Source organism: Trematosphaeria pertusa, assembly GCF_010094035.1.
Source record: "Trematosphaeria pertusa strain CBS 122368 unplaced genomic scaffold BU26scaffold_23, whole genome shotgun sequence".
Classification (NCBI taxonomy): Eukaryota; Fungi; Ascomycota; class Dothideomycetes; order Pleosporales; family Trematosphaeriaceae; genus Trematosphaeria; species Trematosphaeria pertusa.
This window is the reverse complement of record NW_022987234.1, coordinates 625145-647758: the sequence shown is the minus strand read 5'-3', so window position 1 is coordinate 647758 and position 22614 is coordinate 625145. Positions and strand designations below refer to the sequence as shown.

Below are 22614 nucleotides of genomic sequence, written 5' to 3'. Positions count from 1 at the left end.
GATCTACTAGTAGTTTTATATAGCGCTAGAGAGGTAAGTAATTAGAGCTCTTATAGCTTTAATTCTTAGAGTAAGTAACTAGACTCTTATAGCTCTAATTCTTAGTATAGCTATTAGTAAACGCTTCTTATAAGACTACTTAGTTTAGTCTAATATTATACTACTATCTCTAGCTAAAGAGATATTAACCTTTAGATAATATAAGAGCTAGCTTTATAGTCTCTACTACTATAAGCGTCTCTAAATATCTAGCTAGATAAGTTAGCTATAGGTAGTACTATCTCTATAAGCTATAAGAATAAAAGGTGCTAGTAGAGTAGGTTAGATTAAATTTAGCTATCTAAAGGTAAGAAGTAGAAGAATGCTCTAAGAGGCTCTATATACAGAGGTGCTAAGCGCTAAGGCGCTAGGCTAGGTTACGTAACAAGGTTATATAACTTAAGGTAAATCTCTAAACTAGACTATTATAAAGTACGTTATACTTAAGCTCTAGATTATATAATTAATAAGGTTTTCTACGTACTTCTAGGTCTACTTATAATAGATATTAAGAATAGTGTTCTAGCCTTACCTTGGTTGCGTAGAAACTAATAGATACTCTTATGCTAGATAGGTGCTTCGCCTCCGGGTTCGCCCCGATACGAGCTCGGGGAGAAGATGGAAAAGCGCAATAGAAGAGCCTCTGTCGCGAGAACAAAAAAGTGCGACATCGCCTTAGCCTACGCTGTTTATTCGTTAAGAAGAGTGTAGAACAGCGCTCTCGCAGTAAAGATAGCCGAGACTACATGGTTGCGATAGACTTTACGGAGCCTCGTGCTAGTCTTAAGCGCCTGCACTCTTTCCTCCTCTGTTGCGTTTTAGTTAATATAGCGAGCAGGGCAATTTAGTCCTTCTATATCGCTCTACTTATCGCCTACTCTCTCGAGTCGCAATTCTCTCGCAGCCTGCTCGACAAGTCTAATAGCCTCCACATAGGCTCGCTAGCAGCGCAGCTCTATTACCGGGTCGGACTACTTGTCGTAGGTCTGTCCAATGCTATGCAGTTTTCTCACGCTCTTCTAGCGAAGGCATAAAGTCGCCTTTCCATAGACTCTAGCTACTACTCTAGCTACTGCTCTAGATTGCGATTCTATAGTTCCCAAGTACTGCGGTCCGAACCCTACGATGGCTAGGTCGGGAACCGTGGCATTTCGAGTGAGGTAGCTGGTGTCAAGGACAAGTGCGGAGTGTTCGCATACTGGATCGTACTCCAGGAGGGCCATGACGTCGTCGGAGAGAATTAAAGGGAGGCTGCCGTACTGAAGCCTATAGCATAAACAAACCCGATATTGTTTTCGAGCGTACCTTGGCCTTAGAGTGGCCGAATGATGGCGGTGAGACGTTTAATCTTTAGCGAGCGTTCCAGTCTTAGTGGGCTTCTACAAATGGCTTGATTATGCCGAATGCAACGAGCTGCGAGTATGAATCGCTACGGATCTAGGATCCCCGACTATAAAGGTCAAGCAGAAGCTACATAACCGCGTGCTCAAAGTACGATATAGTCAAGGGCTTTACGAGATTATGTGTAACGGTGCTGATGGCGGGTACATTTTACGGGCAGAAGAAGAGGAAAGCGTCATAGGATCATATGAGTGGGCACTTGAAGCCGGAGAGGAGTAACCCACCTATATCGAAGATCTATTGCCGATGCCCAACTCCCATCTATGATAACTGCCAAGACTGTGGTGACCTGATCAATGAACCTGCGGTACGTAGTGAGGATGGGCTTTCTTCCGGCGACGTCGGTCTCGTTGAGTCAGTTCTCCGTTCATCCAGCGATGTGGCCGCCCTGAGGGATTCGACAAGCAAACACATGAGCATGGTCACAATTGAAACTGCGGCTCCGTTTTCTTCTGTACCCTCGGCTGACCTTCCGCGACCCGGCCCCCTCAAGACATCAACTCTTCCCTTTGCCATGATTGGCCGGGATCCCCAAGAACGGAAGGTCGGCAATTGCAGGATCCGGGCCCGACGCTCACGATTTGGGAATGCTATGTGTAGCCTTTCAGCACCCACTCAAACTGGGTCGGGATGTTCCAGAAGCGGCTAGTCGGACGCGAGGTTGATTGATAACCCGGAGCTTAGGGGATCTGCGGGGTACCCCGCATTGCGGAAGCGGAGTGGTCTATAACGCTAAAAGTTCGGATAGTTGCTTGATGGCAGGGTGGTACAACCCCCGGACTGTTTCCGCCTTCACGCGTATGGATGAGCATGGCTCTGGTGAAGATGCTCCCAATCAAAGCTGCGATCTAGTAGGGCGAACGGCCCAAGAGCAGACGGAGGGGCCCGTCTGAAACTTAGGAATTGCAAGGAAAAATTCCAGAGCGTGATTGGACTGGGCTGGGGTGGCCAAGCAATTGGCTGCGTAGGATGCTGCGTCCGGGTAGTCGAGGTGATGTGCAGGAGGGGTCCCGCCGCGTCGTGCTACATATATATATATTTTTGCGAGCTCCGTCATTTTGTGTCGTGCATCAATTAGTTTTTTCTTCTTCTTTTTCATACCGGACTGCGGATTGCCGCCTCGCCACAGTTCATTATGGTTCATTTCCGGACGGACATCGGTGCTGTGAGCCCGCAAGCCACGGGAAGCAATGACACCTACTCCAAAAACCTTAAGACCGATGTTCTGATAGTCGGTGCGGGATTTGGTGGGATATACTTGATGCACAAACTACGCCAACTTGGTTTCCAGTGCAAAATTTACGAAGCTGGCAAGGGCCTAGGCGGAATCTGGCATTGGAATTGCTATCCAGGTGCTCGCGTTGACACCCAGGTTCCGATTTACGAATATTCGCTCCCTGAAGTGTGGAAGGTAAGGGTGCTGTGCGACCATCCTTCGTGTCCACAAGCTGACGGTGATGTTTGCAGGACTGGACATGGTCTGAGCGATATCCTGGCTTCGCGGAACTCCGCAAGTACTTCGAACACGTTGATCAAAAGCTTGGTATCAGGAAGGATGTCGCGTTTGACACCCGGGTGGTAGGCGCCCAGTTCGACAAGCCGTCGGCGAAGTGGATCGTAGAGACGGAAGATGGCCGCACCGCGAAGGCGAGATACTTGCTGCTGGCGACTGGGTTCGCGGCCAAGCGTCACTTCCCAGGCTGGCCAGGCTTGGATAGGTTCAAGGGCGAGATCCACCACTCTTCATTCTGGCCAGACGCAGGTGTTGATGTCAAAGACAAGCGCGTTGCGGTCATCGGAACTGGTTCTACAGGAGTCCAAATTGCGCAAGAGACGGCAAAGACTGCAGGGTCTGTGACGGTCTTTCAGCGAACTCCGAATCTTGCACTTCCCATGCAACAGAAGCCCCTGACGAGGGAAGAGCAGATGGACCGGAAGGCTCAGTATCCCGAGATATACAAGAACCGGATGACAACGTTTGCGGGCTTCCAGTACGATTTCATTGACAAGAACACGTATGACGACACTCCCGAGGCGCGCGAAGCTTTCTACGAGAAGTGCTTTGAGAATGGAGGGTTCGAGTTCTGGCTGGCCAACTATAAGGATCTGCTGTTCGACGCGGAGGCCAACCGCGCGGCGTACGACTTCTGGGCGAAGAAGACTCGTGCAAGGATCTCGGATCCAAGGAAGAGAGATATCCTGGCGCCGGTTGAACCACCGCATGCGTTCGGAACTAAGCGTCCCAGCCTGGAGCAGAACTACTACGAGATGCTTGACAGAGCGGAGAATGACGTGGTTGACATCAAGAAGACGCCGATCGTCGAAGTGACGGAGACGGGCCTAAAGACTGCAGACGGCAAACACCGCGAATTCGACGTTGTTGCACTGGCGACGGGGTTTGATTCGGTGACTGGCGGGATGAAGAACATGGGGCTCAAGGATGTGGATGGCGTTCCGCTGTCGGAGAAGTGGAAGACGGGAACGTGGTCGTATCTGGGCATGACGTGTGCTGGCTTCCCGTGAGTGCTGCGGCTCGACGTGGGAAGGAGCGACTAACGACGGCAGCAACATGTTTTTCCTCTACGGCGCCCAAGGCCCCACAGCCTTTAGCAACGGGCCAAGCTGCGTCGAGTGCCAGGGCGATTGGATCGTTGATGCTATGAAGAAACTGCGGGACGAGGACATCCAGTACTGCGATGCGACGCGGGAGGCCGAGGAGGGGTGGCGCCGCAGGGTCACGGAGCTGTCGGACAAGACGCTGTTCCCGGGCACGTCGTCGTGGTATATGGGTGCCAATGTGCCGGGCAAGCCGCGTGAGCAGCTGAACTACGCGGGCGGCATCCCCTTGTACGAGCAGGAGTGTCGGGAAGCGCTTGACAACGGGTTCCGGGGGTTCGTCACTGCGTAGAGGGCGTCGGCGATACACGCTCGGAGAGGGAGAGGGAGAGGTGCAAAGCAGAGCCTGTTGTGTCGATGTGTGTAGCTAGGTAGTAGCTCGGTGGATTTGTTTCAATGCTGAAGGCTGATGCTGGTGGAGGAGTGATGGATGATGCACGTGCTTGGCATGGGCCTGCTGCACCGCCACATTATTCCCCCCAGCCACCTCACGTAATCGGCCACCCAGCCAATCAATCGCTCCCATTAGGCCTACACTTAATGACGTCTGGGCCGCGGCTTTCTTGCCGGGGCTCAGTCTGGCACGCTCATGAACATGCTGCGCGCCAATTCATCTGCATCTCTACGATGAGGACGGCCTTCTGGCTTGGCCGCCAATGTCTCCGCCAGCACTTCCGCCAATCCTCTGCCTTCGTGCTCCGCCCGTCGACGCGCCCCTTCGCGTCCGGCCGCTCCTCGTTCATCCGCACGCACTTCGCGACCCCTCGCTTTCCTGGCAAGACGATCCTCTGGTCGGGAGCTGGCGCGGCGATCCTGAGCCCGCTCGCGTTTGTGGAGATAAGCCACGAGGAAACGGACAATGGCAAAACGCACGAAGAGGCCATGCTCGACGTGTCGAGGAGGGAGCTAAAAGAGCAGGTTCCGAAAGCGATACAAAACTCCAGCAAGTACCGGCGTTCGCTATACTTCTTCGTTGATCTGTACATAATTGAGCCGATAGCAACCGGTCTGCGCTTCTTGCACCTGGTCATCATCTTCGTGCCCGTGTTGGTTGCCGTGCCGGCGATATGGCTCGGGAGGAGGCAGCCGGCCAGGGACAACGAGAGAAGCGGGACGCTCTGGTGGTACAGCTTCCTCGTGAGATCCATGGAGCGCGCCGGCGCCGCCTACATAAAGGTGAGAGCTTGGGATACGCCGCACGGAGCCCCGCTGATCTTGCATAGCTGGGGCAATGGGCCGCATCTCGCTCCGATGTGTTCCCCACAGAGCTCTGCCGGACCATGTCGACGCTCCATTCCAACGCTCCCGCACATTCGCTCGAGAGGACGAAGGAAACTGTGGAGAGGGCTTTCGATGGCCGGCGCTTTGAGGACATATTTGACGAGTTCGACGAGAAACCACTCGGCGTAGGTGCCATTGCTCAGGTATACAAGGCAAAGCTGAAGCCGGACCTCGCAACCTTGGACCAGGAGCGTCTCGAGCTGGAACCTCCCAACCTGCGACAGAGGATAAGGAAGAACGTCGACGTGACGCTGAAAAATATCCCACACAGGGTGCCGTCGAGCCACGTCGCAGTCAAAGTGTTGCACCCAAAGATCGAGAGGGTGGTGCGCAGAGATTTGCGCATCATGGCTTTCTTTGCTGCGGTCATCAATGCCATCCCCACCATGGAATGGCTGTCTTTCCCTGATGAGGTCAAGCAATTTGGTGAGATGATGAGGCTGCAGCTGGACTTGCGCATTGAAGCTGCCAATTTGACTCTATTCCGACAGCACTTCAAGCACCGAAGCACCGCATGGTTCCCATATCCATATACCGAGTACACGACGCGCAGCGTCCTGATCGAGGAGTTCGCTCAAGGCATACCACTTGAAGACTTCCTGCAGAATGGCGGAGGCCCGTTCCAAGAGGATATTGCCAACGAAGGCCTCAATGCTTTCCTGACCATGGTCCTGATTGACAACTTCATTCATGCCGACCTGCATCCTGGAAACATCATGGTGCGCTTCTACAAGCCTGAGAAGCTAGACGTGTCCATCCTCAGCCGTAAAGAAGACAGGACAACAGGCCCAAAAGATTCACCAGACGTGACCGAAGAGGTGCTTCGAAGATTGCGACCTTACAAGAAGGATCCACAGCAATGGAGAAAGCGGCTCGAGGAGATCGATCATGAGGGATATCGGCCGCAGATCATCTTCATCGATACCGGTCTTGTTACCGAACTCAATGCAACTAACAGGGCGAACTTCCTTGATCTATTTAAAGCAGTTGCTGAGTTTGACGGATACAAGGCCGGCCACCTTATGGTCGAGCGGTGTAGACAGCCTGAGGCGGTCATTGATGCCGAGGTATTCGCTCTCCGCATGCAGCATCTGGTCCTAGGGGTGAAGAGCCGGACGTTCGCGTTGGGCAACATCAAGATTGGAGATATCCTCAACGAGGTTTTGTCCATGGTACGGACGCACCATGTCCGACTTGAGGGCGACTTTGTCAATGTGGTGCTGAGCATCCTGCTACTGGAGGGCATCGGTAGGAGCCTAAACCCAAATTTGGATCTTTTTGCAGGGTAGGTATCCCTGACATGCCATGACACTGGCGTTGCTAACATGATTCAGCGCTCTACCAATCCTGCGGCAACTGGGCGCCCAGAGCGGCGCGGGTATGATCAGAGGTGGTGATTTCTCCATGCTCCGGGTCTGGGCTGGTCTTGAAGCTCGCAGCTTCTTGCAAGCCTCTGTTGAATCGGTGAGTGAAGTGTAATGTACTAATCGGCCATTCTGCTGATATCGACTAGGTCGAACGATGCGTCAAATACGACCAGCTGTCGCCGAACATCTAATCCCAGCTTCAGACATGTTACCCTTTCGCCTCGCAATTTTCATCCATCGTATTCGACTATCCCAATAGGCCTCGGCCGAGACGAACCGAAGCCCTACTCACGCCACTCATCAGATATACATATTTCTCGTGGCATGATATGTACAAGCGGATCCGGCTTCATAGGAGCGACACCCTGCCCTGAGTAACAGGGTCCATTTTACGCAACATGTTTTCGTCAGCCATGGAAGACGGCTCTAAGCTCAATTGGATTGCAGCATTTTTTGGCGTTCGGGCGCTTGAGCGGGCATGATACACATAGAGGTAAAGACGAGAGTACTGTGAGGGGGTTTTTGTCTTCTGGAGACCGAAGTCTTTATTACTTGTTCTCACAGTGCGCCAGTCGGGGCTGCACGTGGTGCTTAGCGGGGTGGTGGTGCAATACGTCATCTTAGCGGGCAAGCTCAGCTCCAGCTCCGTAAGCAGCAATCACACCTCACCTCATACACATAATTGGGCACCAAGTCTCCCCTCCATATCTTACCTCTCATCACCTTTTCCTTTAACAGTTGTTCTGGATCCCTTTTCAGAAGCTTCGCCTCCAATTGCCTGGCCCTCCCACATCACCACAGCACACCATGGAAGCCGCCGCAGGCGTAGCCTACGCCGCCGAGAATCTTCTCTCCGGCGCCGCAGCCCTCATAAAGGGCGTAACACATCCGGCTCTTCCGCTGAAAGCGCACCTCACGCACATTACCTCCTGCCCGCTGCCGCGCGCTCAACACACCCTCTCCGTGGTCAAAGGCCGCGCCTACATCTTCGGCGGCGAAAGCGAACCAGGGAAACTCGCTGACAATGCCATGCACATTGTCATTCTTCCCTCAAGCGGCGTCCTAGAAGCAGACTACACGTCTATCGCCGCGAGACCGGAACAGCCGGACGGAGAGGTACCGGCGCCGCGTAAGGGACACACAAGTGTGGTTATTGGGGATAGTGTATACATCTTTGGTGGCGAGGGCGTGGAGAATGAGAACGGGAGGGTTTGGATATTTCATACGGTGAGGAATTCGTGGACGTATCTAGATCCCGCACCGGATACTCTGTACCCGAGCCATTGTGCGGGGCATGCGTGCGCGAGCTCAGAGTTCCCGGGCCCAAAGGACATAACGTACAAGGAACGCGCACCGCAGCAGCCGGTCGACCCAGCGAAAAATGTCCCAGAGCCCGCTGATCCGGATTCCTGGGGCACCCTCTTCGTCGTCGGCGGAAAGAATCTGCAAACCGGGGAGCTAATGAGCGAATCACTAGCCTTCGACGTGCGGTCACGCACATGGTCCAACATCCCCACTCCCCCAGGCCTACCATGCGAAGGCTCCAGCATGGCGCTCGTAGGCAACATCTTATACCGCTTCGGAGGCAAAGCCGGCGAGGGAGAGATCGCGGGCGCCGACCCCATACGGTATCTCGACGTGTCGCCCGTCTGGAAACACGCAGAGGGCGGCACTACGCCTTTGACCAGCGGCTGGGCTTGGGACGAGATATCGTCTTCGGCTGATAGCTCGGCGAGGCAGGTACGCTCACATGCTGGACTTGAAGGGGTGACGACAGGCCAGGGACGACACTACCTCCTTCTTGTGGGCGGCGAGGGCGAAAACTCGACGTATTATGACGACATATGGGCGTTGCAACTACATCCCAAAAAGGCCAGCGCGGCTGCGACGAAAGATAGCATGAGGAGCAGAATGAAGCGCGATACGCATGAGGAAGAGTGGGCGGAGGTGGGATATAAATACGTGGATGCGAAAGATGACGAGGACAGGGAGGTGGGACTGCCAGAGAAGGGGCTTGGGAAGAGGAGTAGGTTTGCGGTGGCGAAGGGGACGGAGGTTGATGGGGCGAGTGTGGTTGTTTGGGGTGGAGTGGATGCGGAGGGGAAGGTATTGAGAGATGGGTGGCTTGTTACTGTGGAGTGGTAGGGAAGCTGCTCATCGAGAGGATACCTCCGTGCTAGGCCGTGGAACTCGACGATAAGCGTTTAGGATGGGAAAACAATTATGACGACCGTAGCATTTAGCGTGAGGCTCGGGTAGGAAGACCAAATCTACGGGTGCTCGAAACGAGGAAGACGGACACTTCTATTAACATGTCTATAAACGTAGCGCTTATGCAAAAGAACCAACAATGAAGCACGTAGACAAGAACGCCGAGCCAGGACTCTAGCCGTCCAAAGAGCCCTGTTATTACACCATCCTCTGATTCCACCGAGCCGAAAATGCCAGAATCGTATAGAGAGTCAATACCCAAACACGCCCTCATCCAACAGGCTCTGACTAGCCACAAAGCTAAAGCCTCCAAACATATCCTTCTCTATGCAATCTGCTTCAGCGAAGGTGCCCCTCCTGCTCATCACCGGGCTCGGCAAAGCCGCATCCGTAAATTCGGTCGAGAAATTCTCCGCAAGTTCCGGATCCGTGATCAGGGGTTGAATCGGAGGCTCAAGCTCCCTAGTTTCGAGTCTCTTCCAATTGATCTTACGGAAGAAGCGATGGGTCTTAATGGTAGTGAGATCTTTGGGCATGTTGGATCCGAGCCGCTTCTTGGGCTCCTTGCGGAGGAGGCGCGTAAGAAGGTCCTTGGCGTCTTGGCTCATATAGTACGGGAGAGCGAGTTTCTTGCGGAGAATGCCCTCCTCGATCTTAGTGTAATTGTTGCCCGTGAAGGGGGGTGAGCCGGTCAGGAGGTCGTAGCCAAGCGCACCCAGGGACCACCAGTCGACGGCCATACCGTATTCCTTGCCGAGAAGGACTTCTGGTGCCATAAACTCGATGGTTCCGGCAAGGGAGCGGCAGGTAGCATCTTCTTCAATGGCGACTTTGCTCAGGCCGAAGTCAGTGAGGAGAAGGTGGCCTTCGGCGTCTAGCATGCAGTTCTCGGGCTTGAGGTCGCGGTAGACGATGCCGACAGTGCGATGTAGGTAGTCGAGAGCGAGCACCATTTCGGCCATGTAAAACGCGGCAGTATCCTCGGTGAACATACGCTCTGTCGCTAGATGGTGGAAAAGCTCGCCGCCCTGGGCATACTCCAGGATCAAGTAGAGCTTCTCGTGGTCTTGGAAAGCGTAGTACAGGTTGACGATGAACGGGTGTCGGTTGACGCTCTCCAAGATGGAGCGCTCAGTCTTGGCCTGCTCGATGAGCTTCTTGCGCACGGTGATGGAAGCCTTCTTGAACTGCTTCTGCGCGTAGAGGCGGCCGGTGGCTCGCTGCTTCACCAGGAGGACAGTGCCATAACTCCCTTTACCAAGGCAAGTCAGAGTGTCAAAATCGTCTGCGGTCATCTTGCGTGTGACGCTGCTTGTGACCATAGTCGAGGGCTTCGAGCGGACATCGGGACTAACGAAGTCCTCCTCGAGAGGGACCTCGTAACTGTCCATCTCAGTCCGGTCGCTATCGCTTTCGAGGCCAGAAACGCTTGCGTTGCTGGATAATCCGGACCTGAGCAGGCCATTCGACACCCCTCTGACTGGAGAGTCAATGCGCGGACCGATGTTCAGGGCTTCTAGATGCTGCTTGAGGTTGGTGATACCTCCAGCAGCGGACGCCGGCCTCAGGGCCGGGCTGCTGGTAACACTGGGAAGCGCAGAAAGAGAAGCACCAAGACGTGGAGTGGTCGCGACAGAGAAATCGGACTCCTCCCCAGAAGCAACGGGTGTCTCGAAGCCCCGAACCGTGTTCATGGCAGGCGCAGGCTTCAGCCCCTTCTTCTTCTTGCGCTTGTTCTTCTGAGCCTTCTTCATGACGGCGTCGAAATCCAGCTTGTCTGCGTGCCCTGGCTCCTTGGGCTCTGCTTTTGGCTGTACCAGACGCTTCGGCACCGGCGAGGCGATCGTAATAGGCGGGGTACCCGTTTTGAGGGGCGATTTCGGGGAATCGATGGCCATCGCCCCCGCTCCGTTCAGGAAGACGTCCGTGTCTTTCTTCGTAGGGCCGACGCCATTCTGCACGCTCCCTCCCGTGGGGTGCGCCTCATCATGGTCGAAGGTCAAGCGCGCCATGTGCTCGGACGGACCGCCGACGCGTAAAAATAGGTGTGTTGCGCGTGAGATCAAGCCTCCGCTTGCTTCTAGCCCATGCGCGTCAGCAATCGCGAAGCCGGAATGCCCAGAAAAATCGCGCACATCCAAATTCAATATCTGTTGCGTTTACCGGCCGCCCAGTGCTCAAGGCGGCCCTCCCGCCAGTACACTCCACAGCAGCGAGGCAAAGCTCGCGTGGATCTTGGAGAGGCCGAAAGTCAAAACAGCGTTCGGGATCGCGGAGGCAGCCAGGGTGCAGCCCAGGGCAAAGGAAGCGGTCGCGGTGTTGGAAGCAGAGCCCATAGATGGAGATATGACGGTAGGTGCTGGATGCGTGAGGATAGCCAGGCGTCGGTCCTGGCTGGCAGAGTTCAGGAGGTGGTGTGCGAGTGTCAGCGGCGGTGTAAGAAGAAAGGCGGACAAGTTAAGGCCAGAGGGGAGGCTCCGTCCAAGTTTAATTTTAGTGCCTTGGCGTTCGTTCCATGTGAATTGGGCCTTGCCATTTGCGGACGTGTGATTCGCGCCTTCCCCGGATTCCGAGACCCCGGAAAATCATCGCCCACACATTCACGCCTCGCCACTATTGGCATCATCACTGCCGCTCCTCTTCCAACTCTATCAGAAAGGCGATAGTTTTATGCACTGACAATTGGCGTCTCCTGCTATATACTACACACCCATTACCTCAGGCATAGACCGACCATACGAGAATGTCACTTTTACAACCCTCATACGCTCGTCAATTAATAACACACTTCTGTCCCCACGCGCCTCGTGCCATGCAACCTTGGAAACCCCATCACTGAGAACCACGAGCAAAACCGGTTTACGTGCAAGTGCCATATTTAGTCTGGCAGCCCGTTCCGCAGTGCCCAGTCGTAGAACCGCACCATCCGTACTGTGAGCAGCAGTTGCCAAACGTCGAGCCTTTGCACGTCGTGCCGGCCGTGGAGCCGCAGGTACCATCAGTCGACACCTTTGTGCCAGAGGCCGCGGGGGCCGTAGAAGTCTTCGTCGAAGTGGCAGTGCCGCAGGTGCCGAAGGCGGATTGGCACCCGGTGCCGCAGTAAGCGCTGGTGGAGCCGCACCAGCCGTTGACGGAGCAGCAGTTGCCGAAGGCGCCGCCCAAGCAAGTGCTATGCCATGTTAATATCCAGTTGAACGGGGCGGGAGGGAGTAACTCACTATCCGTTGGTGCCGCCGCAAGTAGCATCCGGCGTCACTTTCTTAGTCGCAGTGGAAGCAGGGGCGGAGGAAGTCTTCGTTGTAGTCGCCTTGGTGGAGGAAGCGGGTTTCTTGAGATCCAGAAATGTTAGATCGAGGTTTATGTTAAGCAGACGGTAGGAAAGGTATTGCTTACGGTAGTGGTCGCCCCCCCGCCGGAAGAGGAGCTGCGGTACCAGTTGGAGGACGCGTCGCCGAGGCACTCACCGACCGTGACGGCCTTGTATCCGAGCCCAGTGAGCGTGGAGAGCATGTACTCGGTCAGATTGTACGCCGTCTGGGCGTGGATATCGTGCGAGATAGAAAGCCAGTCACTGCTGGCCGAAGTGGCGCCACCGGCCGTGATGTTGCCCCGGAACCAGTTCTTGGAGTTCTGGATCTTCTTGGGGTCGTCCTGCTCATAGTCATCCGTGTCGACATCAAAGTAGATAACGTGGTAGCCGAGGTTGGCCATGTCAGACTCGCAGCCCGATGGAGAGTCGCAGCTGGAGTACGGCGGGCGCATGTAGGTGGGGAAGAAACCGAGGATGTTGCGCAGGGCCATCTCGTTCTTGTACATCTGGTTTTTGCGGTCGACGGCGCTGATGGCGCTCAGGTCCAGATGGGTCCAGGTGTGCGAGGCGATCTGGTGGCCGTCGGAGTACATGCGCTTAATGGTGGCTGTGAAGTCGGCATCGGTGTCGATTTCGCCCTTGGCAAGGTTGTTGCCGGTGATGAAGAAGGTCGCCTTCGCATTGTACGACTTGAAGATGTCCAAGATGTGGTTCGTATAGTTCTTCTGCGGGCCATCGTCGTATGTAAGAGCTATGGTACCTGGCGTCACGCAACTGTAGATACCAGCTCCGCCGTAGGCAACAGAGCCGAGCTTAGTACGAGCGACGGTTGAGGTGTTGGTTCCAGCAGGCGTTTGGTTCTCAGGGCAGCCCGGGCCGTACTTGTATTGACAGCCAGGAGAATAGCAGTAGTCTGCAGTGTTACCACACCCTATATGGCGTCAGTGATGAGGCACGAAAAGTTGTAGAGTGGAAAGCATACAGCCAGACTCTGAGCAGCAATACCCGGTTGAACACGATCCGAATGAGCCACCACACTGGCCATCGGTGCCTCCCTGACGGGCCTTCAAAGTCTCGCGCTTCTCGTGGGCCTCGCGGGCTTCTTGCTGACTAGCTTCGGCGACGCGGGCCTTCAAATTGCTCAGCATGTCCCGGGATTTCAAGTCCCTCATGTTCAGTCCCTGGATCCTGGGAATGGCGGGACCCTCATGGGCGGCAACGAGCGGCGCAACCGCCGCAACAGCAGCGAGAGCAGCTGAGAAGTGCATATCGGATGCAGTGGAAATATATTACGGATTAGGGGGTACTATATGTAGGGTGAGGGTAAAACGAAAAGCGAATGACTGGTGTGAGCCAAGGGAATGGACTACACACGGAAAGACGTCTTTATGAAGAAAAGCGAGAGTGGGCCACACGGGGAAAGGTGGTGAGGTGCAGAAAGGAAAGGATCACGAGGTGCTGGGCTGCAGAACGTTTAAGAAGGCGTGAGGATCTACCGCGGACAACACCCTGGACGCCGCCAGCTGCTAATCTTGACTCGCTCTGCAGCCTAACGAGAGACGGCGGATGGTGGCCCTTGTCTGGCCCAGGGCCGAGTACCCTAGCTTTTGTGCCCCTTTAGGCTGCGGGCCTGGGGCCTCCACCCACGCCATTCCCGCTACGTATTGCCTGGCCCAGTGGTCGGGATCGCTTCGAGTGGGCCGGGTCCCGGATTGGAGCAGGCCGTCCTCGCAAGGGGCACGGGCACCCGCGAGATGCAGGAACCTGGCATGTTCCAAAGCGCTTTCCGGGCTTGGCAAGGAGAGTTGTGCATGGTTGTCTGACTTGGGAATACTGTGCGTGGATTAAGCCTTATCGCCGAGGAAGTGTAATAGGGGATCGGGCTGCTTGGGCGTTTCGATATTGCTTGGACAGCTTTCCGAAAGCGTCTTGTTGATGAATCCTGGGGAAACATGACGCCGCGGCAAGTAGGCTGTTGAGTGGTCAAACACCCGTCGGTTCCGTGGCCGAGGGCCTCTCATTTCCGTGGGCTTCGTCATTGCCAAAGCCATGCCCTCGCGTTGAGGGACAAAGGAGAAAGCTGCTAGCGTAGCGACGGGCGTGGTAATGGCACCAGTGGCTGACGAGATGGCTTTCTGGCTCGCGAATCCTGCGCGCTATCGACGTAAACAAGCGGTGCCGACACCCGTGGTGCTCACCCCGCGTGGCTCTTGGGGTGCTTGGAGATGCTTGTTGAGCGTGCGGAACCTGGGGATGCCCGACAGGCCTCCTCATGTTTGTTGCCTTGTTCGGCAACTGCGGAGGTTCAAGCATGAAGAATACCGGTACTGTACATACTGTGTGTACGCAGGAGGTGATGTCGCGCATGAGAAGCATCCGAGACCAACACAGCCCCCTCCTTGACCGAATTAAAGCCACACCACTCACCACCGCGCTCGTTTCAGCCCCTGATCCTAGGCCAAAGAAAATCGCTGAGCAGCCCAATTGTTGAGTAACCTTCCACTGCTCGCGAGAAATGGTCGGTGGAGAGCGAACCACGTGTTCCACGAGAAGGGGAGATATCGATACGCCTTTCGTACGAGGTGCCACCTCGTCTACGGTACGAGGCTCCATGCCAGCGATGCCAGCGATACCACCTGCCGTGCTGATCATCAATACAGTACAATGCAAGTCATGCCATCGAACAACCCGCTGGCAATCGGGTGGAGCTAGAAAGCAATATTTCCTTATACACGTATGGCAAGGCGTCCTCGTATTTCCCCTCTTTGGTCGCTTGGTCGCAGGCAAGCGTTCCGCTGACCGGCGATGCGCGAGGCTCCAGTCCAGAAAAGCTTCTGCCCTCCACTCGGCCCATTTGTTGTCGCAAGCTGCAATTTCCCACCTTCCTGGCCTCACACCACCTGGCGCGGAACTTTCGACCGAGGCGTTCATGTCCAGCAATCATAAAGCTTCGCTGTCGACTAGTCAGCCCGCCCAGCCAGCCCCGTGGGGTCGCTTGCATTTTTATTTTAAGCAGCAGGACCAAGTCACACAAGCAAAGCGAAGCGCGAGGATCTGCCGTCTGCTCACTGCTCCGCGGAACACGTTTCGCTGAGACTCTTGAATCATTCGAATCATCACATTCGAAGCATGCGCTTTCTTCAGCTGCGTGGTGCGTCGCACGGCGTCGGAATCGCACTCGGAATCGCACCTGGTGCTCAGGGGTGACACTGCCACTTCTGCCCGGTGAGCGGAATCACACGCGGCTTTCCGAAATCGCATGCCTCTGGTGCAAGAGAATTGAGCTCGAGCTTGAAAGTTGGGTATCGAAAGGAAACACTCGTTACCTCCACCGCTCACCGTCCTACCCTCCCGTTATGTAGCCGTTCCTCCCCGCCATTGCATTGTTGACCGCAATCGCGAGACTCGCAATATCATAGTTCGTTGAAACCGATCTCGGCTTGTCGTAAGGAAACACCACCGATTTATCCCTTATACCAACCGCATCGATATACAGCACGTTCGGGAGGCTCTCCGGCGTGAACGAATTGAATGCATTCACAAACAGATCATCGTAGACCGAAACCGCTAAATTCATAATTGCCTTGTCGAAGTTGAGGACGTCCTCCGCTTGCTGCGTAAGCGTCCATGAGAGCAGGTGGAACTTGTCTTTGCGTTGTCCGGCATTGGCGACCAGGTTGCGCTCTGTTTTCAGCTTGGCCAGTTGATCCTTCTCCATATTCGATACATCGTTAGAGTTAGAATAAGAGTCGTAGACAGGAAAGTTGTCCTGGTTGAAGAAGCCCTGGTTGGCGTAGTCGCCCAGCGAGATGCCGCCTGGCAGCTGTGCGACGATGAAGACGGAGGCGCCGTCGGTGATGAAGTCGCCTAGCACGTGGTTTGAGAAGTCCTCCTTGCCTGGGTTGTTGACTGTGAAACGATTGTTGACGACTTTGAGTGTGTCGAAAAGCTTGTTCCATTGGTCTTGCGTGAGGTCCTTGTAGTCGTTATCCGTGTCTAGCGTGTGGGAGAGGTTGATAATAACGAGCTCCTTATACTGCTTCGTGAAGTCGTTGATCTGTTTAATCATATCGGAAAGGGCTTGTCCATTGCCGCCCAGCCAGACATTTTCAACCTCGCTGTAATGCCCCGCCACCCATTGCCCGCTGGAGATGACGGGACGGATGTCAAAGTAACGGGAACCGGCCATGAGCTGCCCGTATATGTCGAGATACTGGGTCTGACTATTTGCAAAATGAGCGCCGACGGTCCCTGCCTTGAACGTGCCCATTCCCGCGTCGTGCGAGCCGGGCATACAAATCTGCTTGAGCGTCCTGTTGCCCAGAGAGCCCATGCCCTGTTGCATCCAATCGGTCGTCATTCCGCTATTTGACCACCAATCTCCTGCCTCATCCGTGGACATGATCCAATCGACCGCGGCATCATGTCGGAATCCAAGGTCGATATTCGCTCCCTGCTGGCTTTGCTTCGTCGACATGCCATCCAAACTTATCGTGAGCATATAATCAGACGGCTTCCGACCCTTGATTTGGAAGTGATTCACAGTGTCGGCAATGTTATAGTACGCTTCCCCAGCATCATCCCCAGCGTGTCCTTTCGTGCCGAATTCGACGTAGACTCTCGCTGCTTTGCCTGCGCTGATGGTCGGCCAGGTCCAGGCATCCATTTGATAAGAATGCTGTCCGCTCAACGTCCAGTCATGCGGAGACCCATTCAGAAGGGTCAAAGAGCCGCCTACAAAGGATCAGCATATGTCCTCCTCGCGAATCTGGCTCCGAAAAGCATCGAAGCATACCGTAACCCATAGTGACGACGTCGAAAGATGTGTCGCGCAGGGGCTGGCCCCGGTCGTACTCGATCAAATTATACAGTCAAAAGGAAGGAAAGGCAGCACTGCTAACTCCTCCATCTTGCAGGACAATCCCGCTATTTAGAGGGCATCCACCCCGGGGTCCAGAAACCAAGCGCATGATGCACTGTAGCTCCCGCCCGCCTAATCGGTCACACCCGCCGTCCAGCGGCCTCTTCTCCTTCGCTCATTCGCAGGGCGAATCTGCTAAACTTCCCTTAGGATCCGCAGCTTAGAGATTCGTTTCCGGGGTGCAGCTCTCACGAGGCGCGTTGAGTGGAGGGTTTATGGGGTGGTGTTTCGCTCACATGCCTGATTGGGTTAATTGCTGTTTCATGAGATTAAACGGCCATCCAGTCCGAAGTCCGCACGCCTCAAAAGAGAAGGTCGCGAGGCGAAATATCCATGTGATGGCCCAAGAGCGGTGGGTCGCTGCAGCGGCAATTACATGCCTAGAGTGGCGCAGAGGGAGGCTCGTTCGTTATGCGAAACACTCGGAACGGTGATCGAATGCGGCAATGCGGCTGTCAATGTGAAGGCGACTGATAGCTGGCCTGTCAGTCTGACGACCAGTAGAACGGCTGGAAATAGCACCTGAACGGCGCGTGCGCTTGGTGAAATAAGAGGGCAATTGTGTAGAGGTTTCACATGATGCGCGCGCGATATGTGGTGGGTGGGCCGCGAACGAAGAGGAAGGTGCAAGCAAAGTCGTTCGAGGAGGCGCGGGACGCTAGGGCCAATGGCGATCGACTGGTGACGATCTCTCCATGGAGTTTATATTAACCGCTGTCTTTTAGACGTGAACTTGTGGGTATTCATGAGGACTCTAGATGCTGTGATATTCACGTTGCCTCCATGGTTGACTGGCGGCGGTTCGTTTTTCCCGGGTACTACGACGCACTACAACGCACGTTTCTTAGGGTTAGGGCACCCTGCCGTGTAATTGCGCTAGGCAAATCTCCGTCTAGAAGAGTCACTACGTCCCTAGGGGTCCCTAGGGATCAGATCTCACGTCTACCCAAGGTTACGGGGACTGCATGAACCGTCTGTATTGTATTTTCTGCATCGAGCCCCTTAACATTTTGCCCTTCTGCTAAGCTATGCCAGCAATCCTAGATGAGGGTTTGGTTTCCGAGCACGCAATGCAACGAAGGCACTGAACTGATCCCTGCATGCAGGCGTTGAGTGCGAGGGCCCTCTTTCAAACAAATCCTGTAGCTGTTCCGGCCTGACGACAGGCTTGTCGTTCTCAGAATCCTGCCAAAGCCCCTCATTGGCCTCGAATTGCGACAGCGATACCCTCTTTTTCGACACTGTCTGTGTATCATCATCTTCCTCCTTTATATCCACATCCATACCGTCGGCGAGAAGCTGTGGCTCAGGCCCAGGCGGCGGAGTAGGGAGTTGGAGTGCGATGGCTTTTGGACCGATGACGCGAATGCTTGATGCCGAGTCCAGGGCGACATATCCTCTACCTCTCACAGGAGCCAGACCCAGGACGATACCAGGAAGCTTTGTACTCCAGGGTGCTTTTAGGTTGTCGGTGTTGAAAATGTGGACCTTGGCGGATGCTTTCTTGAACCTCTTGGTGTCTCGCGACTTCGACTTGTGGTTCTTCTCGAACTGTGGGACCGAGACCGCAAAAGTGCCGTCCTCTTCATTGACTGCAAGCCGTACGAACGGGGCGCGGTTCTCAATGTCAACACCGGGGGTTTCGACAGGGAAGAAATAAACGAGCTGATCCAACACCATGTCCCACACAATGACGGAGCCGCTAACAGCGACCAGATAGCGACCAATGATCCCAATACCGGACAGTGCACGCATTTCTAGCTCTGTTATCGAACGTCGAATGATGCCTGCTTCCGTGTCAACGATGTGGATTACACCGGATTGACCCTCTGACATCCATGAGACGCCAGCAGCAAGGGCCGAGCCATCCGAAGAGAAGCTTAACCGACAGGTGCGCAAGTCTGACCATTCCTGTGTATCTCCGTTCGTCTCGCCGACGTCGAGCTGACTCGGTATCGTTATCAAGCGGTCAAGAGACCAGGTAACAAGACCTTGGGGTTTGTCGGCTCCACGAACAACGAGACCACCTTGTATTCTCGTCCTAGGCCTCCAGACGCGAATAAATCGGTCTTCACCTACAGTGGCGAAGCCCAGTCCAGAAGGATCCGCAACGAGGTCGAAAACGGAGGCATGCGCCGATAACGCTTCAAGGAAGTGGGGCGCATCAATGCGAGTACCGAGCGACCACTGCGAACTCTTTGCATCCCACAGCCAGAACTTGAGGTAGACTTCTCGGCGGTACGTCCGCTCCTCTTCGTTAAACGCAGGTATGCCTTCCTCGAGGAAGCCCATGTCGGCCCGCGGCGGGATCCACTCGTCAACCGTAGCAAGCCATTTTCCGTCACAACTGACCTGTAGGAACTTGACACTCGGCTCATCTATTCTCCTGCCTTCAGGGCCCATGTTCGGGTCCGTAGCATTGTTCCGGGTGAGAGCCTGCCGTGAGATCGCGCGTTGCGTAGCCATATCAAAGGTTTGAAGGTAGGGTTCAGGAACGAGCCCTGAACGCCGCCGATGACGCGGCTGAGACGATGGCGTGGTAAACAGCACACGTTTTCCGTCCTCTGCATCAATAGCCATAGGAATAGGACCGAAGATCTCAAACGGATATATTCTCGGGTTGGTCTCGCGCGGTAGTTGCTCCAGGTCGATCCTCCGCGACTGAACTCCGACGATGTTCGTCCTCGCCTCCAGTTCCGACGTTGAGAGCACGATTACGGAGTTATTCGCGAGTGAAATGGCATACGATGCGCCGGACGGAGACACCACGATATGCTCAATCGCCGCGGTAAGGTGAGGGAGGTGTTGCTGCTTCCCGGTCGAAAGTTGCCATATCGTGATGACCGTTTCGTTGCCTCCCGAGATCAGGTAGTTACCTGCGTGTGTCAATCACAAGTACCGAAAACTCTGGCGGACTGCTTACCATCTAGTGACCACTTCAGCGAACCCACCGCATCTCTATGCCAGTGAAGACGCTTCGGCCTGAGACTTTCGGGACCGATGCTCTTGTCTTTGCCGCCTTTTTGACTCTTTTCGATCGCAGCAAATGATGCGAGTATATCTTCAAAGAGGTGTATAGCGCCTTCCTCGTCCCCAATGGCAAGATCCAAGTGGTCTCGAGGGTCTTGTTCTAGGTTCTTTCCCTTTAGATTCTCCGGAAGTCGAATGTGAGCATTGAAGGCAGTAATGCGCTTAGACGTCTTGAATTCTTGCCACGTGTACCCCAAATCCTGCAACGCCGTTTTGTGAAGCTTTGTGGGCTTGCCAATCATAATGGAGTCGGCCGAGCTGACGACGACGATCTTTCCTTGGAGGAAAACTTGCAGCCCGGTGATCGGGGAGCTGCTTTTCAGTATGCACTTGAGCTCCGTCGGAGCACTTTGATTCGCTGTGCGGAGGGCATGCACGTTGATGATATGGCTGCCTCCGGCCTCGTAACAGTACAGCAGATCAAGGGCAGACTCCGGCTGGGTGACCACTGCCAAATGTCGCACGTTCCCTCCAATGTCCCAGCGCCCAATCATGGACCTGTTGGTCCAGTTTCGTAGTGTAACGATACCGGCGGAGTCTACAATATAGACATGGTTCGGCTCGGAAGCAGACAGAGCGTAGGCTAAGATCACTGCTGAGCCACGCAAAGGAAGCTCGTTTGCAAGCAACGATGTCTCTGTTGAGTATACCTCCAGGGCTTGCAGTTTGGCCAGAAGAAGGCACTTCTCGTCTCGGGAGAACACAGGATCCTGCGGCAAGAACCAGCCTCCATGGGGGCCGGATATCGACCAGCGATCGGATGATATACCCTTGCTCTTCTTCTCTTTCTTCTTCTTTGAAGGCTGGGCCTCTTTATCGCCATGCCCGCTTGACGCTGCAATAGACTCCTCGGTCCTGCTGTTTTCGGGGACCTTCTCCTTGATTACGTTTTCGCTCTTCCGATTGCGCTCTTTCCATTTTTGCTTCTCGCTCTTTTTCGTCTTAGAGTCTTTAGATGCGCTTTCTGCAGCGACCGCATTTCCACCGACAATTTTCTGCTCCCGTACGGGAGTGGCTTCCGCGGCAGCCTGGTCCTCAACCCTAACTGCTGGTGCATTGGTGATTTCCAGACCATGAGCACCCTTCAATTTGGATTGCTTCCTGTCTTTCCGCGAGCTTGAGGGCGTACCAGCAGCGGACTCGCGCGCACCGTTCGTCTGAGGCTTCTCTGAAAGTCCATGCTTCGCTTTCGGTGTCGGCGTCGGCTTGGGCGTCGGTTTGGCTACCGGCGTAGCAGTTTCCACTTTCCCAGGAGTACCGTTCTGCGCTTCCGCTTCCGCCGCCTTGCTCTTTTCTTCTCTCTTCGCCTTCTTCCTGTGTGGCTCTGCCCCTTCCCTCTTCCTCTTCAAATTTAACGTCTCTGGAGTACCAGCCATTGCGATCACCTTCGCAGCGCAAAGGATCCAGCGCCGGTAGAGTCTCAAAGAGCCGCTGTAAAACTCTGCACGAAGTGCTCTAGAGGTTCGCCAAAAAGTTCGAAAGCTCGAAATAATTTCGACAGACGGAGGTCCGAGCTTTTTACCGCCCGCATACCACCGAGGTTTAGCCGTCGCCGGGGCCCTGAATTTCTTTGAGCGCTCACGACAACTTTCAAGCAAGCTCAAGCGCCCCTCCTCCGACCCTCTTCTCTTGCAGCCAGCGTGCAAACTATTTGATCGCGCGCCTTCATAGAGCATATCAAAGCTAGCACTGCCCCCAAAATGATCATCCCCATCCGCTGCTTCTCCTGCGGCAAGGTACGCGCCCCATGCCCCTCTTTCAACCCATAGCTGACCCTCGTCAGGTCGTCGGCGACCTCTGGGAGAAATACCTCGAGCGCATAGATAGCGGCATGGATGATGCGTAAGCCCTCGCCTGTCCTCTCCGCAACCTTTACCCCGAATCATCTAACTTCCCCGCGATACCAGGGAAGCCATCGACAGCCTCAACCTCCAGCGCTACTGCTGCCGGCGCATGCTGCTCACCCATGTTGACCTTATCGAGAAACTCCTCAAGTACGTGCCTTCCATCGAGCGCGCCGAAATGCGCAAGAAGATGCGCGAGAAAGCGGCCAAGAAGAACGCAGATCTCATGGCCTGAAATACGTCCCGGACAGGGGCTAACGTTGTGCGTTTGCAGGTACAATGCGAGCGAGAGGGAGCAGGCGAGGGCTATGCGGCGGTAGTGAGAGGGCCCTTGCGCCCTTGAAATAATGGAGACCCTCGCCGAGAGGGTGCGGGCTATGATGGCTTGGAGGTTTGCGTGTCAAGGGCATTTTTATGGCGTTATGGTGCGGAAAAGGAATGAAAGCCTGCTTACTCTCTGATACCGAAGCTTTGAATCTATTTGCTGCAAGTCCCACCGGTCCGACCACATAAAGCCTCTTCTCAATCACTAGCCTAGGCGTGGCATCGCAAGTTGCGTAACCGTAAAGCAACAAGGTTCGCAAAACACGTCCA

At 54.8% G+C, this 22614-nt stretch overlaps 9 protein-coding genes across 9 annotated transcripts; 4 read left to right on the top strand and 5 right to left on the bottom strand.

The window, feature by feature from the left end:
• Positions 1 to 2575: 2575 nt before the first annotated feature.
• BU26DRAFT_585766 (FAD/NAD(P)-binding domain-containing protein) lies at positions 2576 to 4480 on the top strand (the record flags this gene model as incomplete). The annotated part of the gene is made up of 3 exons (XM_033834643.1): positions 2576 to 2851; positions 2908 to 3959; positions 4006 to 4480. 3 exons carry the CDS (start codon positions 2576 to 2578, stop codon positions 4346 to 4348), a joined length of 1671 nt encoding a protein of 556 aa, XP_033676658.1. The 3' UTR covers positions 4349 to 4480.
• Positions 4481 to 4683: 203 nt separating this feature from the next.
• BU26DRAFT_440516 (ABC1-domain-containing protein) lies at positions 4684 to 6816 on the top strand (the record flags this gene model as incomplete). Its single annotated transcript, XM_033824397.1, has 3 exons — positions 4684 to 5232; positions 5280 to 6622; positions 6672 to 6816. 3 exons carry the CDS (start codon positions 4684 to 4686, stop codon positions 6814 to 6816), a joined length of 2037 nt encoding a protein of 678 aa, XP_033676657.1.
• A 601-nt stretch (positions 6817 to 7417) lies between these two features.
• On the top strand, positions 7418 to 9007 carry BU26DRAFT_175317 (uncharacterized protein). Its single transcript, XM_033820320.1, has one exon. The coding sequence runs from the start codon at positions 7512 to 7514 to the stop codon at positions 8847 to 8849; it is 1338 nt and encodes a 445-aa protein (XP_033676656.1). The 5' UTR covers positions 7418 to 7511; the 3' UTR covers positions 8850 to 9007.
• On the bottom strand, positions 8760 to 11363 carry BU26DRAFT_525150 (kinase-like protein). Its single transcript, XM_033830440.1, has 2 exons — positions 11051 to 11363; positions 8760 to 10995 (listed from the first exon to the last, which is right to left on the bottom strand). The coding sequence occupies exon 2, from the start codon at positions 10925 to 10927 to the stop codon at positions 9167 to 9169; it is 1761 nt and encodes a 586-aa protein (XP_033676655.1). The 5' UTR covers positions 10928 to 10995; positions 11051 to 11363; the 3' UTR covers positions 8760 to 9166.
• A 314-nt stretch (positions 11364 to 11677) lies between these two features.
• BU26DRAFT_175314 (carbohydrate esterase family 4 protein) lies at positions 11678 to 13850 on the bottom strand. The gene is made up of 4 exons (XM_033820319.1): positions 13208 to 13850; positions 12309 to 13156; positions 12134 to 12243; positions 11678 to 12084 (listed from the first exon to the last, which is right to left on the bottom strand). The coding sequence occupies exons 1-4, from the start codon at positions 13491 to 13493 to the stop codon at positions 11775 to 11777; spliced, it is 1554 nt and encodes a 517-aa protein (XP_033676654.1). The 5' UTR covers positions 13494 to 13850; the 3' UTR covers positions 11678 to 11774.
• On the bottom strand, positions 13740 to 15362 carry BU26DRAFT_175354 (uncharacterized protein). The gene has a single exon (XM_033820322.1). The coding sequence runs from the start codon at positions 15154 to 15156 to the stop codon at positions 14209 to 14211; it is 948 nt and encodes a 315-aa protein (XP_033676653.1). The 5' UTR covers positions 15157 to 15362; the 3' UTR covers positions 13740 to 14208.
• BU26DRAFT_175336 (PLC-like phosphodiesterase) lies at positions 15363 to 17348 on the bottom strand. Its single transcript, XM_033820321.1, has 2 exons — positions 17021 to 17348; positions 15363 to 16959 (listed from the first exon to the last, which is right to left on the bottom strand). Exons 1-2 carry the CDS (start codon positions 17028 to 17030, stop codon positions 15569 to 15571), a joined length of 1401 nt encoding a protein of 466 aa, XP_033676652.1. The 5' UTR covers positions 17031 to 17348; the 3' UTR covers positions 15363 to 15568.
• Positions 17349 to 18100: 752 nt separating this feature from the next.
• On the bottom strand, positions 18101 to 21642 carry BU26DRAFT_496216 (WD40 repeat-like protein). The gene is made up of 2 exons (XM_033826246.1): positions 20070 to 21642; positions 18101 to 20022 (listed from the first exon to the last, which is right to left on the bottom strand). Exons 1-2 carry the CDS (start codon positions 21550 to 21552, stop codon positions 18173 to 18175), a joined length of 3333 nt encoding a protein of 1110 aa, XP_033676651.1. The 5' UTR covers positions 21553 to 21642; the 3' UTR covers positions 18101 to 18172.
• A 234-nt stretch (positions 21643 to 21876) lies between these two features.
• BU26DRAFT_610832 (uncharacterized protein) lies at positions 21877 to 22370 on the top strand (the record flags this gene model as incomplete). The annotated part of the gene is made up of 4 exons (XM_033836018.1): positions 21877 to 21912; positions 21960 to 22018; positions 22084 to 22170; positions 22295 to 22370. 4 exons carry the CDS (start codon positions 21877 to 21879, stop codon positions 22338 to 22340), a joined length of 228 nt encoding a protein of 75 aa, XP_033676650.1. The 3' UTR covers positions 22341 to 22370.
• Between the last annotated feature and the right edge of the window lie 244 nt (positions 22371 to 22614).

What these genes read in the sequence shown, in the direction of transcription:
- BU26DRAFT_175317 (XM_033820320.1), top strand. Translation starts at nt 7,512, where the DNA reads ATGGAAGCCGCCGCAGGCGTAGCCTACGCCGCCGAGAATCTTCTCTCC.
- BU26DRAFT_525150 (XM_033830440.1), bottom strand. Translation starts at nt 10,927, where the DNA reads ATGGCGCGCTTGACCTTCGACCATGATGAGGCGCACCCCACGGGAGGG.
- BU26DRAFT_175314 (XM_033820319.1), bottom strand. Translation starts at nt 13,493, where the DNA reads ATGCACTTCTCAGCTGCTCTCGCTGCTGTTGCGGCGGTTGCGCCGCTC. An exon ending in TTGCTGCTCAGAGTCTGGCT is followed by an intron (nt 13,157 to 13,207) that starts GTATGCTTTCCA and finishes GACGCCATATAG; the next exon opens with GGTGTGGTAACACTGCAGAC. An exon ending in TGCGGCGGCACCAACGGATA is followed by an intron (nt 12,085 to 12,133) that starts GTGAGTTACTCC and finishes AACATGGCATAG; the next exon opens with CACTTGCTTGGGCGGCGCCT.
- BU26DRAFT_175354 (XM_033820322.1), bottom strand. Translation starts at nt 15,156, where the DNA reads ATGAACGCCTCGGTCGAAAGTTCCGCGCCAGGTGGTGTGAGGCCAGGA.
- BU26DRAFT_496216 (XM_033826246.1), bottom strand. Translation starts at nt 21,552, where the DNA reads ATGGCTGGTACTCCAGAGACGTTAAATTTGAAGAGGAAGAGGGAAGGG. An exon ending in GCTGAAGTGGTCACTAGATG is followed by an intron (nt 20,023 to 20,069) that starts GTAAGCAGTCCG and finishes TGACACACGCAG; the next exon opens with GTAACTACCTGATCTCGGGA.